Here is a 13,139-nt window from a genome sequence, read left to right on the forward strand (position 1 = left end):
CTAAACTGGACATGGAGATCTTTTAGCGCTAGACCACAGACTTATATAGATTAGATCTAAACTGGACATGGAGATCTTTTAGCGCTAGACCACAGACTTATATAGATTAGATCTAAACTGGACATGGAGATCTTTTAGCGCTAGACCACAGACTTATATAGATTAGATCTAAACTGGACATGGAGATCTTTTAGCGCTAGACCACAGACTTATATAGATTAGATCTAAACTGGACATGGAGATCTTTTAGCGCTAGACCACAGACTTATATAGATTAGATCTAAACTGGACATGGAGATCTTTTAGCGCTAGACCACAGACTTATATAGATTAGATCTAGACTGGACATGGAGATGATTAATTGTCACTGTCCAAGTTATATAACACTACAAAAAATGTCGTGAATTTTGTTTTTTAAAGTTGAAACAAGGCGTTGTTTTATTAAGTAGTTATGAGTGAGTTCGACTTGTTGTTCAACCCTAACTTATGGCTGCCTGGTCGTGCGGTTTGCACGCTGGACTGTCGTTCGGACTTATCGATGGTCCCGGGTTCAAACCCTGCCCGCTCCCATCCCCCGCCGTCCTGCGGGAGGTTTGGACTAGGAAGTAATTATCTTCAACTCTGAGGGAACATCCGAAATAAGTAAAACATTTTACAAACATTTTATGTAATATATAATTTAATTTTTAGATCTAGATCGAGTAATTGAACATCAAAAATTAGAGTAGGCCTACTCTCGTCTCAAAATTATTATTTTTTAACTTTTATATCTAGGTTATTAATAAATCTATTTAAATGTACATAAGATGATTAAAATCAACAGACATGAATTATTTCGATCTAGGATTTTTGAAACATTATCTCAACGGAAACTAACAGGGAATGGCTTTGTTTCATATATTTGTGTGAATATATAGTTCTGTGATTAATAGCCCATTCTAAAAAAGATTCGAGAAATGATTCTGCATTATTGCTAAACTTTGAAAACTAGAGATCATTACTTTTCTTCGACAGAAAAGATTGATTGGGCGACTTTCCTTAGAGCTTGAAAAAGAGTTACGTACATAAAAATCTATATATATTGGTCTTTGAATCGATCGATCGCGGATAAGAATTTGTTTCCGATTTCCAGTTTAGAAATAATATATTTAAGTCTATGCGCTAAACAAAAATAATTGGTAAAAATATTTCTAATCCCACAGATTTATTGTTGTTGGTCTAATATCCTTAGATCTATTACAAACTTAATTACATGACTGATCCAAACTAATTGATAACAATACGTTTCGTATAGGCTTAGTTTTTTTTTTTTTTAAAAAGAATGTTTTATGTTTTATCTGGGCTAAATTCGTCAACCGTTGGAGTCAAGAAATTCTGACTAGCTGCCGTCAGTCATAGAGGCTAGAACGACTATATTAACAGCTCATAAAGAATTAACAAAACATTAGAACCTAGATATAGATGGAACCACTGCGACAGCTTCACACATGAATGCAGACAGTTGGTCTGTTTAACTAAGGGATAGACCGGACAGGTGAATTTCTATGCTCATTGATGTAGCTGTAATATTTAGTTCTTGTTTGTAAGAGACATTTTCTCCTATGAGATTTATATCATGAACAAACATGCGATTGAAAATCGCCCTCCCGTTGATAGGGAAGGAGTAAATCTTTTTAAGAGTTTCAAGTATATGATTTAGGACAAAATTAAAGAGGAAAGAGGACAGAATGGTTTGTTGCAGCACTCCTAAGGATATCTATATTAGTCTATCGAACATTGGGTTTAAGTTGAAACTAATCGTTGGCAAGCCTATATCCATCCGTCTTTGATAAACCAAACGTGTTAGAATAATTGAAGAAGAGAACATGTCGTGTTTCAAACTGCTGTGAGGAGTATATGCTTGAAATGTTTCAGACTTAGGTTTATATTTCAATGAATTAATATAACAATACATTTCTACATAGGTCATGTGATGGTCAATGTAAGCTAAACGCAATATTCCGCGAGTGCGTGTGTGTGGGTGGTTGAACCCCATTTAAGTATACACGTTTACTATTTATATCAAGAAAATATTAAAAGTAACAATGGTTTAAAATAGTAATCTACCACATTAAAAAAATAAATTCTATTTAAAATAAATTTAAAAAAAAAGTTTTTTCTTGTAAAATTTTTATAATGATGAACTTAAAATACCATTTCGCCATTTCGACTACTCACTTTAAAAAAAAAAAAGATTTATTAAGAAATAAAATGAACACATTTCTTATTAAAACACCTACAGAGCTTTCAATGTCGTTGTACTACGAACAAAAAAAAACCCAACAAAAATGGAAAGGTTAATCCCTAAAAGGTAGATAATTTTTAGAAAAGATGTCATCTATTTTTAATTTATATAGGTATTACTAGATTTAGAATTTTAAAGGTCAAATAAAGTGTCAGCATTTAACATACTCTTGCTTTGTACTTATAATGTTTTAAAATATTATAACTTAAAGGAGCGCCGCAACGCAACGAGAAAAAAGGTGTTTATTTACTCGGAGACATGACAAACACATAAGACCACAGCATGGGCGTAGCCAGGATTTTTTTTCGGTGGGGGGGGGGGTTGGGGGGTGGATCCCCCCCCCCCGAGAAAAAAATGTATGTGTGTGTGTACATAATCTTTATTACTTTTTGACCCTTCATTCTTTCGGAAGACGTTTATTGTGCCCTAGAATAGGTTCTTCCATGAGTTAGTGGAAAAATTGTAGATTCCCCGCCATTACTAGCAAGGGGGTCTGGGGGAGCGCTAGGAGCTTCCCCAGCGCGGGGCGAAGCCCTGCCGCAAAGCACTATTTCTGATATTGAAAGCCAACAAAATGCATATTCTGAGGTATCTACACTGCATTTACCAGCTATTAAAAAGTTTTATTTCAAAAACCTAATGTGCTATTCTTACTGACTAAGACCCTCCCGCGCCGTTCGGAGCACTTGCCGTCAAGCTGTTTCCATAAAAATCTGTCACTGGTAATGTCTGAAGCCTCTTCCCACCTGAGGACCTCCATGAATGTGTGGCGTCATGTTGTACTAGGATATCATCGCAACTCTTCTTATGCGTAATTTTTTTTGTCGGAGAACATGTCCCGCAAACCTCATGCGACGCTCTGTCACAATCTTACTAAGGGGTCGACTCACAGTTCGGAATAGGATTTTCTTGATTTGGACCCGATCTCTATAACTGACTCCTAAAATCTGTCTTAGCCATCTTTATTGAGCCACATTTAGTGTTTTTCAATTTCGGCAGATGACTATTCACTGCACTTTATTAATAGAGCCCCGCCACAGGTAAAAATGTGTAGTCTCTCTTGAATACGCTCTTGGAATTAAGTGACGGTAGTTTGCTTTAGATTTTATATCGAAAAGGGAAGTTTTATCGTCAAAATCATCTGTTAGGGGTTTTCCAACTCCAAATGCTCTGTAGGGGGATCTTAAACTCAAAATCATCTGGAGGGGTTTTAAACTTTTAAAAAAAAAGCCATCTGTAGGAGAGGGGTTTAAACTCAAAACCCCCGATTGGATTGGCTACGCTCAAATAATTTTCGTGTGTAATTTGCTTTTTTTTTATATTGAAGAGGTACTTTAGCATCAAACTCCCCTGAAGGGGGGTTTAAACTCAAAACCCCTTACGGCAACGCTCATAGCATTTTGGCATTTTGAGTGCGTAATTTGCTTTTTTCTGACACTGAAGATGTATTTTTTAGCTTCAAACCCCCTGGCGGGGGGGGGGGGGGGGTTAAACTAAAAACACCTTTGGCTACGCTCATAGATTTTAAAGTGAGTAATTTGCTTTAATTTATATTGAAGAGGTACTTTTTTAGCTTCAAACTCCACTGGAGGGGAGTTTAAACTCAAAACCCTTTTGACTACACTCATAACATTTTGAGTGCGTAATTTGCTTTTTTTTCATATTGATCAGGTATTTTTTACCTTCAAACCCCGCTGAAGTGGGGTTTAAACTCAAAACTAAGTCAAAACCCATTTAGCTACGGTCATAGAATATTGAGTGCTTACTTTGCTTTTTTTTGTGCTCTTGGAATTTGGGGATTTTCGTTTGCATTTTTTTTTTGAGATTTAACTGCAAAAACCCCAGGTAGGGGGTTTTAAACTCAAACCCCCCTGGTAGGGGTTTTATACTCGAAACCCCCTTGTAGGGTTTTTTAAAACTCGAACCTCCCTGGTAGGGGTTTTTAAACTCAAAAACCCCTGGTAGGGGGTTTTAAACTTAAAACACCCTTGGTTGTGCTGGGGCAAGTGATGGTTTTGTATTAAAATATCCCCTAAAATAAACAAAATCAAAGCAAAAAATCAGTCACTAAATTCCGATACCCCCCCCCCCAGAGGGGGGGGATTTCATTTCGGGGGGGGGGTTGAACCCCAACCCCCCCCCCCCCCTGGATACGCCCATGGACCACAGCATCTTCATCTCGGTTCTAGACTTGGGAGGAAATCGTTCTCACTTCCCATGTCAACACCCTTACTCGTCTAGTTTCTGGCAGTGCGCACCTTCTGCGCTATCTTGAATGGCAGTGCGCATGGTAGAGTTATAACAATATATACAAAAGTTTTAATTCATATAAAGTTCAACATTTTGGATCAATATTTGCAAAAAAAAAAAAAAAAACTAAATAAAATTGTAGATTTATCTTTCAAAGGAAAAAAAAGTAATTGAAGTATGTATAAATAAACTAGATTTTCATTAACAATGTGTGTCGTGTGTCACTTGCGTTGAGCATTGGCTTTTCAGACCAAAGATTCGTGTCTGTGTAAGAGATAATTATTTACATTCACATTTTATTCTTATTTTTAATAAATGAATAACTTTATTAAGAGATACTCAAAATTGCAGTTTTGTCTATATTATGCTTATCTATTTTTAATATTGTTTTCATCCCTTAATTGGTGTTGCTGTTACGGTTAGCTTAACACAATTTTTTTCACTCTTCCCAATTAGCAGCTATCATAAGCAGAAATTAAGAGAAAATTAGTCCCATTTGACGTCGATCATCCAGCTTTTCTTTGTAATTTTATTACCTTCGTACCTTTATCATGGATTAGGTGTATGCGTTTCGTGTGGGAATGGTGTTCGTATTTGCATCTCTATTGTTATTGTTACAGTAGTGACGCTGAGGTGGTCAATTTGTAGTCAAACTGAATTTCAAATTTGATTGGACCAATAAAAATTATCTTATCTTATCTTATTTTGACTGTCGTGTCTGACAATATTACTGAATACTGATCATTTGTCAAGTGTAATTTCTTTCCCTTGTTCCCTACCAAACAAATTATTTAAATTATTAAAAGTTAATTAACTAATTAGTTTTCTTTTCTATTGATTCTTGTTGATTGTTTTGTTATGTGCAAGAAATAATTTTGCAAAATTTCAACTTGATCCGAGTTTGGGTGTAGGAGAAATAGCGTGCAAAAACGTTTTACCAGACAGACAGACAGACAGAATGAGTTGATATATGCATTGTAAAAAAACAATGCAGCAAAGTGCTGGTGAATAGTGACTGTACTAAATATTCATAATGTCCCCACGTAGTTCTTGGAGCTTGGAGCTTGCTTTTTATAAGTTTTATTTAGCTATTAATGCTAAAAACTCCTAGAAAGAAATACATGTCACTTCAAGCGTAAGTCACAAAGAAATAACTTTAAAAATGTTTTCTTCGTTCTATTATAACTTTATTTTAGATTATTTCTTTGCATGAGCAAGTGGAACATCCATCACGTGACTCATAACCAAATGGGCAAGATCGGATACACACAATATCAGGGCAGAGTGGCTGGAACTCTGTTGAAACGAAACATGTTAAGCAAAAATATACAAAGGGATACAGTTGTGTTAAAAGAATTAAAATTCAGCTACACTACAAAGCAACATATCTGGCTACCAATATAGGAATACTCTTAAGTAGAAACAGGGAAGACAACCATGTATTTTTTTTTCTTGCATATTCTACCGTTCAACCATCAGTTTGTTGATTTTTTTTTTTACACTGATATCTTAAACAATAAAATATAGAAGAAAGCTAGTTTTACAAATAGTTGTATAAGTTAGTTTGGGTTAGTAATGTAATTAAATTTGTAATAAATAAAGACTAATTATTTTTTAAAAATATACTTCTAGTCATCCATAATGCATGGAAGTTAAAACTTACTTTTTATAATTGGATAACATTCGTGTCCACACCCATTAGACAGGCATTGATAGCCTTCAGGGCATGCAGGTAAAGATGTATCAGTTGACTGGTCAGTTCTACACAATTCGTGGCACAAGCCTGTCCGAGGGGTAGGAGAGGCAGTGGACGCTGGTAGTAGAGAGGTAGTAGAGAAAATACTTTAAGAATTCATTAAGGCTAATTGAAATGCATGGGATCTCAAATTGTAAAGATTTGTGTGTGTGTGTTATTGTTGAAGTAAATGTGATCAACTTCAGTCATTAATTTTTGTCAATTACAAATCAAAGTGCGACCGAAGGGCAGTCCGCGTGTAGGGGAGACATGAAGACGATTCTAAATCAAATGCTTTTCTTTAATTCTCTTGTGTACTGCTCTCTGTCTCACTTTGTACAAATATTTTCTCTCCAATTTTATTTTCTTTCTCTCTTTCTTTCTTTTATTTCTGTCTCTAATTCTGTCTCTCACTTTCCTTTACTTTCTTATCTTCTTATCTTATAAAATACAGACGTTACTTCAAAAAAGAAGATGATTACGTCCTACGCGTCATGCATTCAGTCATGCATATTATCCAATGACTTAAATTCTGCAAAGTCACTGGTTTTCCTGGCTAGCTCAGGCAACCCATTCCATGCACTAATAGCACTAGGGAAGAAGGAGTATTTGTACAAATTTGTCCTAGCATATGGGACGAGGAATGTGCCTTTATCTTTGTGTCTTTCAGAGTATTTTATTAAATTTTGTTTTTGTATTTGAAGATTATGGTTCAGTGTTTTATGTATAATTGCTACTTTACTTTTGAGTCTTCTGTCCTGGAGGCTTTCTAAATTTAGTGATTTTACTAAAGGTGTTACTCTGGTCTAATGTGAATATTCGTTTGTTATGAATCTCACTGCTCTATTTTTCTCTTTCTGTTTGTCTTTTTCTCTATAACCTTTTTTTTTCTCACTCTCTTTCTCACTCTTTCACTCTTGTCATCTCTTTCTCTCATGATTTCTCTTTTCATCAACCGTTTTCTGTTTTCTCTTTTTCTGCATTTCTTTTTCCCTTATTTTTATTTTTCAAGTCTCTTTTGTCTCTAACTTTTTTTTCTTTTTTTTTAGTTCCCTCTGAGTTTTTTTTCTCTCGCTTTCTCATTAATTCAAACTGAGTCAGGATTCATAAAAAGAGACATTTCTCTTTTCGTGTTTTTTTTTTTCTTTTATCTAAACAGAGAAGAACATTTGATAAAAAGATCAAGATATATAAAAGAAATTAAGATACAGAAGTCATCAAGATATAGAGGACATTAAGATATAGAGGAAATCAAGATATAGAGGACATCAAGATAAAGGGACATCAAGATATAGAGAACATCAAGATAAAGGGACATCAAGATAAAGGGACATCAAGATATAAAGGACATCAAGATACAGATGACATCAAGATATAAAGGACATCAAGATATAGAGGAAATCAAGATATAGAGGACATCAAGATAATGGGACATCAAGATATAGAGGACATCAAGATATAAAGGACATCAAGATACAGAGGGCATCAAGATATAAAGGACATCAAGATATATAGGACATCAAGATATAGAGGACATCAAGATATAAAGAACATCAAGATACAGAAGGCATCAAGATATAAAGGACATCAAGATAAAGGGACATCAAGATAAAGGGACATCAAGATATAAAGGACATCAAGATATAAAGGACATCAAGATACAGAGGAAATCAAGATATAGAGGACATCAAGATAAAGAGACATCAAGATATAGAGGACATCAAGATATAGAGGAAATCAAGATATAGAGGACATCAAGATAAAGGGACATCAAGATATAGAGGACATCAAGATAAAGGGACATCAAGATATAGAGGACATCAAGATATAGAGGAAATCAAGATATAGAGGACATCAAGATAAAGGGACATCAAGATATAGAGGACATCAAGATATAAAGGACATCAAGATACAGAGGGCATCAAGATATAAAGAACATCAAGATACAGAAGGCATCAAGATATAAAGGACATCAAGATAAAGGGACATCAAGATAAAGGGACATCAAGATAAAGGGACATCAAGATAAAGGGACATCAAGATATAAAGGACATCAAGATAAAGGGACATCAAGATATAAAGGACATCAAGATAAAGGGACATCAAGATACAGAGGATATCAAACAATCATAAAGATAGATAACAAACTTTCAAGCGACCCATCGACTTGCTTTATCAAATTATCTTTAGGTGTAATGCAAATTTATTACTTGGGTAGCATTCGTGTCCACAACCATTTGACTTGCATTCGAAACCCTCCGGGCATGTGTCATCTTGTCCCACAGTGCATCTTTCCCAGCATGGACCTATCTTTATATCTTCTGCAACTAAAGATATAGAAAGGATAAAATCAGAATACAGAGGACATCAAGATGCAGAGGACATCAAGAAACAGTGAACATCGACATATATAGAGTTATAGAGGACATCAAGATACAGAGGACATCAAGATATAAAGGGACATCAAGATATAGAGAACATCAAGATATAGAGGATATCAAACAATCACAAAGATAACAAACTTTCAAGCGACCCATCGACTTGCTTTATCAAATTATTTTTAGGTGTAATGCAAAGTTTATTACTTGGGTAGCATTCGTGTCCACAATGATATGACTTGCATTCAAAACCTTCCGGGCATGTGTCATCTTGTCCCATAGTGCATCCTTCCCAGCATGGACCTAGCTTTATAATTAATGAACCTAAAGATATAGAAAGGATAAAAGTCAGGACATATAGAATACATTTGGGCTTACAAAAACAACAACAACAAAAAAATAACATAACTATTTCTTCTATCATTCCACAACCAAACAGATACTGGAGCAATTTATGTGTACAAAGATTTTACAAAGATTTATGTGTACAAAGATATATTGTACCAGAACAAGAGTAAGACACTTGTATTTAAAATTCTCTATTAAGAGACAACGTTTACAAGCTTTAAGACAATTACAAAGCTTATATCAACGCACTCTGTCTGGTAAAAAGTATGAATATGTTTTTCTCCCATTTCCCATTCTCGGATCAAGTTAAAACTTTTCACTATTATTCATTGAACCTGACAAGACACAAATCAATACAAAACATTGAATTATTCATTGGTGATTAACTATTTTGTTTAATATCGAAAATAGGGGATATAAATGCTACTTAATCCCTTTTTACGTTTTAACAAGATGTTCTCTCCCTTTTCATTCTCGAATCCAGTTGAAATTTTCCAGAATTTTCCATAGCCGATGACAATACACGAATTATTTAAAAAATTAACCAGTAAGTTAATAAGTTAGCTCTTGTTAATTAATTTTATATTATTTATCAGAAAGGGAGCTAAGCACTACCATTATTGGCGATTTTTTCCGTTAGATAAGCTTTGTTTTTTTTTTTAAGTAATCTGATCCAATCATACTAATAAACCTAGAATCGAACAAGCAAAAATAAAAATCCTTTTAAAAAACAAAACAAACAAAAACAAAGCTTAATTAATGGAGTATTTCGTTTATTGATTTATGTTTTGTTAGGTACAGTAAATCATGGGCGTAGCCAGGATTTTTTTCGGGGGGGGGGGAGGGGGGGATTTTTTCTCCCCCCCCCCCCCGCGAAAAAAATATATTTATGTGTATGTATGTGTGTGTGTGTATAATCTTTATTACATTCTGATCCATCATTCTTTTGGAACACGTTTATTGTGCCCTAAAATAGGTTCTTCCTGGAGTTAGTGGGAAAATTGTGAACTCCCCGCCATTGCCAGCATGGGGGTCTGGGGCAGCACTAGGAGCTCCCCCAGAGCGGGGCACAGCCCCGCCGCCAAGCACTATTTCTGGTATTGAAAGCCAACAAAATGCATATTCTGAGGTATTTACACTGCATTTTACTGCTATTAAAAAGTTTTTATTTCAAAAACCTAATGAGCTATTCTTACTGACTCAGACCCTCCCGCGCCGTTCGGCCGTCAAGCTGTTTCCACAAAAATCTGTCACTGGTAATGTCTGAAGCCTCTTTCCACCTGCTCTGGGGACCTCCATGAATGTGTGGAGCCAAGTTGTACTAGGATGTCATCGCAACTCTTCTTATGCGTAATTCTTTTTGTCAGAGAACATGTCCCGCAAACCTCATGCGACGCTCTGTCACAATCTTACTAAGGGGTCGACTCCCAGTTCGGCATAGGATTTCCTTGATTTAGACCCGATCTCTATAACTGATTCCTAAAATCTGTCTTAGCCATTTTTGTTGAGCCACATTTAGTGTTTTTCAATTTCGGCAGAAGACTATTCACTGCACTTTATTAATGGAGCCCCGACACTGGTAGAAATGTGTAACCTCTCTTGAATACGCTCTTGGAATTACGTGACTGTAGTTTGCTTTAGATTTTATATCGAAAAGGGAAGTTTTAAATCATCTGTTGGGGGTTTTAAACTAAAATATTTTTTTTTTAATTCAAAATACCATTTAGCTACGGTCATAGAATTAAGTAACTGTAGTTTGCTTTAGATTAGAATAATATTGAAGATAGAGGTTTTCCACCTCAAAACGCTCTGTGGGGGGATTTTAAACTCAAAACCATCTGAAGTGGTTTTAAACTTTAAAAAAGCCATCTGTAGGAGAGGGATTTAAACTAAAAAACCCCAATAGTCTTGGCTACGCTCAAATAATTTTAGTGTATAATTTGCTTTTTTTTTATATTGAAGAGATATTTTTTAGCATCAAACCACTCTGAAGGGGGGTTTAAGCTCAAAACTCTTTTTGGCAACGCTCATAGCATTTTGAGTGCGTAGTTTGCTTTTTTTTTCATATTGATCAGGTATTTTTTACCTTCAAACCCTGCTGAAGGGTAGTTTAAATTCAAAACTGAGTCAAAACCCATTTAGCTACGCAAATAACATTTTGAGTGCGTAATTTGCGTTTTTTTATACCGGGTATTAAAGAGGTATTGTTTTAGCTTCAAACCCTACTGAATAGGGGGTGGGGGTTAACTCAAAACCCTTCTGGCTACGCTCATAGAATTTTGAGTGAGTAATTTTCTTTTTTCATAATGAAGAGGGGGCTTTATCGTAAATTTTGGAGGGGGTTTAAAAATCAAAATCTTCCTTTTTAACTGTGCTCGTGAAATTTGAGGGATTGTCGTTTGCATATTTTTTTGTTTTGTTTTATAGAAGAGAGAAATTTAACAGCGAAAACCCCAGGTAGGGGGTTTTAAAATCCAAACCTCCTTTGCTGTGCTGGGGCAAGTTATAGTTTAGTATTAAAATCTCACCTAAAATAAACAAAATCATAGCAAAAATCAGTCACTAAATACCGTTCATTTCAAGGGGGGGGGGGTTTTGGCTACGCCCCTGCAGTAAATAATTTGTGAAATTATTAATTTGATCAAAAAATGCGCTAAGGAGGTATAGCGTTAACAATGATGTAAGGGGACTAAACCAACATATTTAGCCATATCTGTGAATACTGAAATTATTTGTCTGATTGGTTACTTTGTAAATAGTTCCATGATTGATTCATGTTTTGTAAATGTCAATAAATGATTTTGCAAAGTTTCAACTTGATTTGAGAATGCGTGTGGGAGAAATAATTGAACATACTTTTGCCAGACCGACACACAGACAGACAGAGTTGATATAGGCTTTGTCAAAAAAAAAAAAGATGATGCACCTCAAATTTTGGAGATATCAATGAATACAATTGTAAAACACAAAATAGAAGACTTCACTGACTAAAGAGATTAAAAACAATTTATGTATAAGAAACTAACTTCCAAAGACTAAAATTATAAAAAACACTTAAGTCTCTAGTCTTCTACTACAGACCTGAAACTAGAGTCATGAAGACACACAAACTCATGAAACAGAACAACTTCATGGTGTCTGGCTCGAGTCTTGTACTTGACTGAACAAAACTTTAGCTGGCTGAACACAATATGAACTGAACTCACAGGACTAACCGTTCTTTCTAATTGTTACTTTGCATTACTGAAGATACTGGTTCATTTTATTGATATTTCGTACTGGATCAATCAAGGTAATTATCTGTGAAGGTAGACTGTGTTATCAATAGGCAGGCTACACATCTTGGAAATGTTGACACATTAAAAATGTTATATTTAAGTGACTTTTTCATCATAATAAATTTTGTAAATATTTGTAGCTGTGTCCAGAATACCTAGTTAGTTTCGAACTAGCATTACACACCGTCTACGCCCGTCGATTTATTTATTCCAGGCTCTACATATTTAGAATTTTAATAATAACACTATTATACTTTTTAGCCCGTGAATTCTAGTATCTGTTACTTTGGATTGGAACTGCCATCTCTCTTTCTCTTTCCTTATCTCTCTCCATCTCTCTGGACACTCCCTCCTATTTTACTTGCACTGGAACGACTTGCTTTATAAAGGTTCCCTACACACACACACACACACACACACATGGACCCATACTTTTGGCCGGTTTCTTTTTATATCTGTTTTCTTTCTGACGTCCCTTGCCCCACCAGCCAATAGAAAAATGGAGCTCTACCGCATACAAATGACTCTTCTTAAGCTTCTCAAATCAATCTATAATGTTTCATATTTTACACGTGAACTACAAGCTGAACCCCTAGAAGAGTACACTTAACCAGGCAGAGATGATCTTGTTCTAGAGATGATCATGTTCTAGAGATGATCTTGTTCTAGAGATGATCATGTTCTAGAGATGATCATGTTCTAGAGATGATCTTGTTCTAGAAATGATCTTGTTCTAGAGATGATCTTGTTCTAGAGATGATCTTGTTCTAGAGATGCTATTGTTCTAGAGATGATAATGTTCTAGAGATGATCATGTTCTAGAGATGATCATGTTCTAGAGATGATCTTGTTCTAGAGATGATCTT

The 13,139-nt window shown here is 35.2% G+C and overlaps 1 protein-coding gene across 1 annotated transcript; it reads right to left on the reverse strand.

Annotated features, from left to right (window-relative positions):
* Window positions 1–5,699: 5,699 nt before the first annotated feature.
* Window positions 5,700–12,235, reverse strand: LOC106060733 (WAP four-disulfide core domain protein 3-like). The gene is made up of 5 exons (XM_056019147.1): window positions 12,077–12,235; window positions 8,855–8,971; window positions 8,480–8,596; window positions 6,198–6,347; window positions 5,700–5,830 (listed from the first exon to the last, which is right to left on the reverse strand). The coding sequence occupies exons 1-5, from the start codon at window positions 12,126–12,128 to the stop codon at window positions 5,727–5,729; spliced, it is 540 nt and encodes a 179-aa protein (XP_055875122.1). The 5' UTR covers window positions 12,129–12,235; the 3' UTR covers window positions 5,700–5,726.
* Between the last annotated feature and the right edge of the window lie 904 nt (window positions 12,236–13,139).

The sequence above is a fragment of the Biomphalaria glabrata genome, chromosome 2 (genome assembly GCF_947242115.1).
Source record: "Biomphalaria glabrata chromosome 2, xgBioGlab47.1, whole genome shotgun sequence".
Lineage (NCBI taxonomy): Eukaryota > Metazoa > Mollusca > Gastropoda > Planorbidae > Biomphalaria > Biomphalaria glabrata.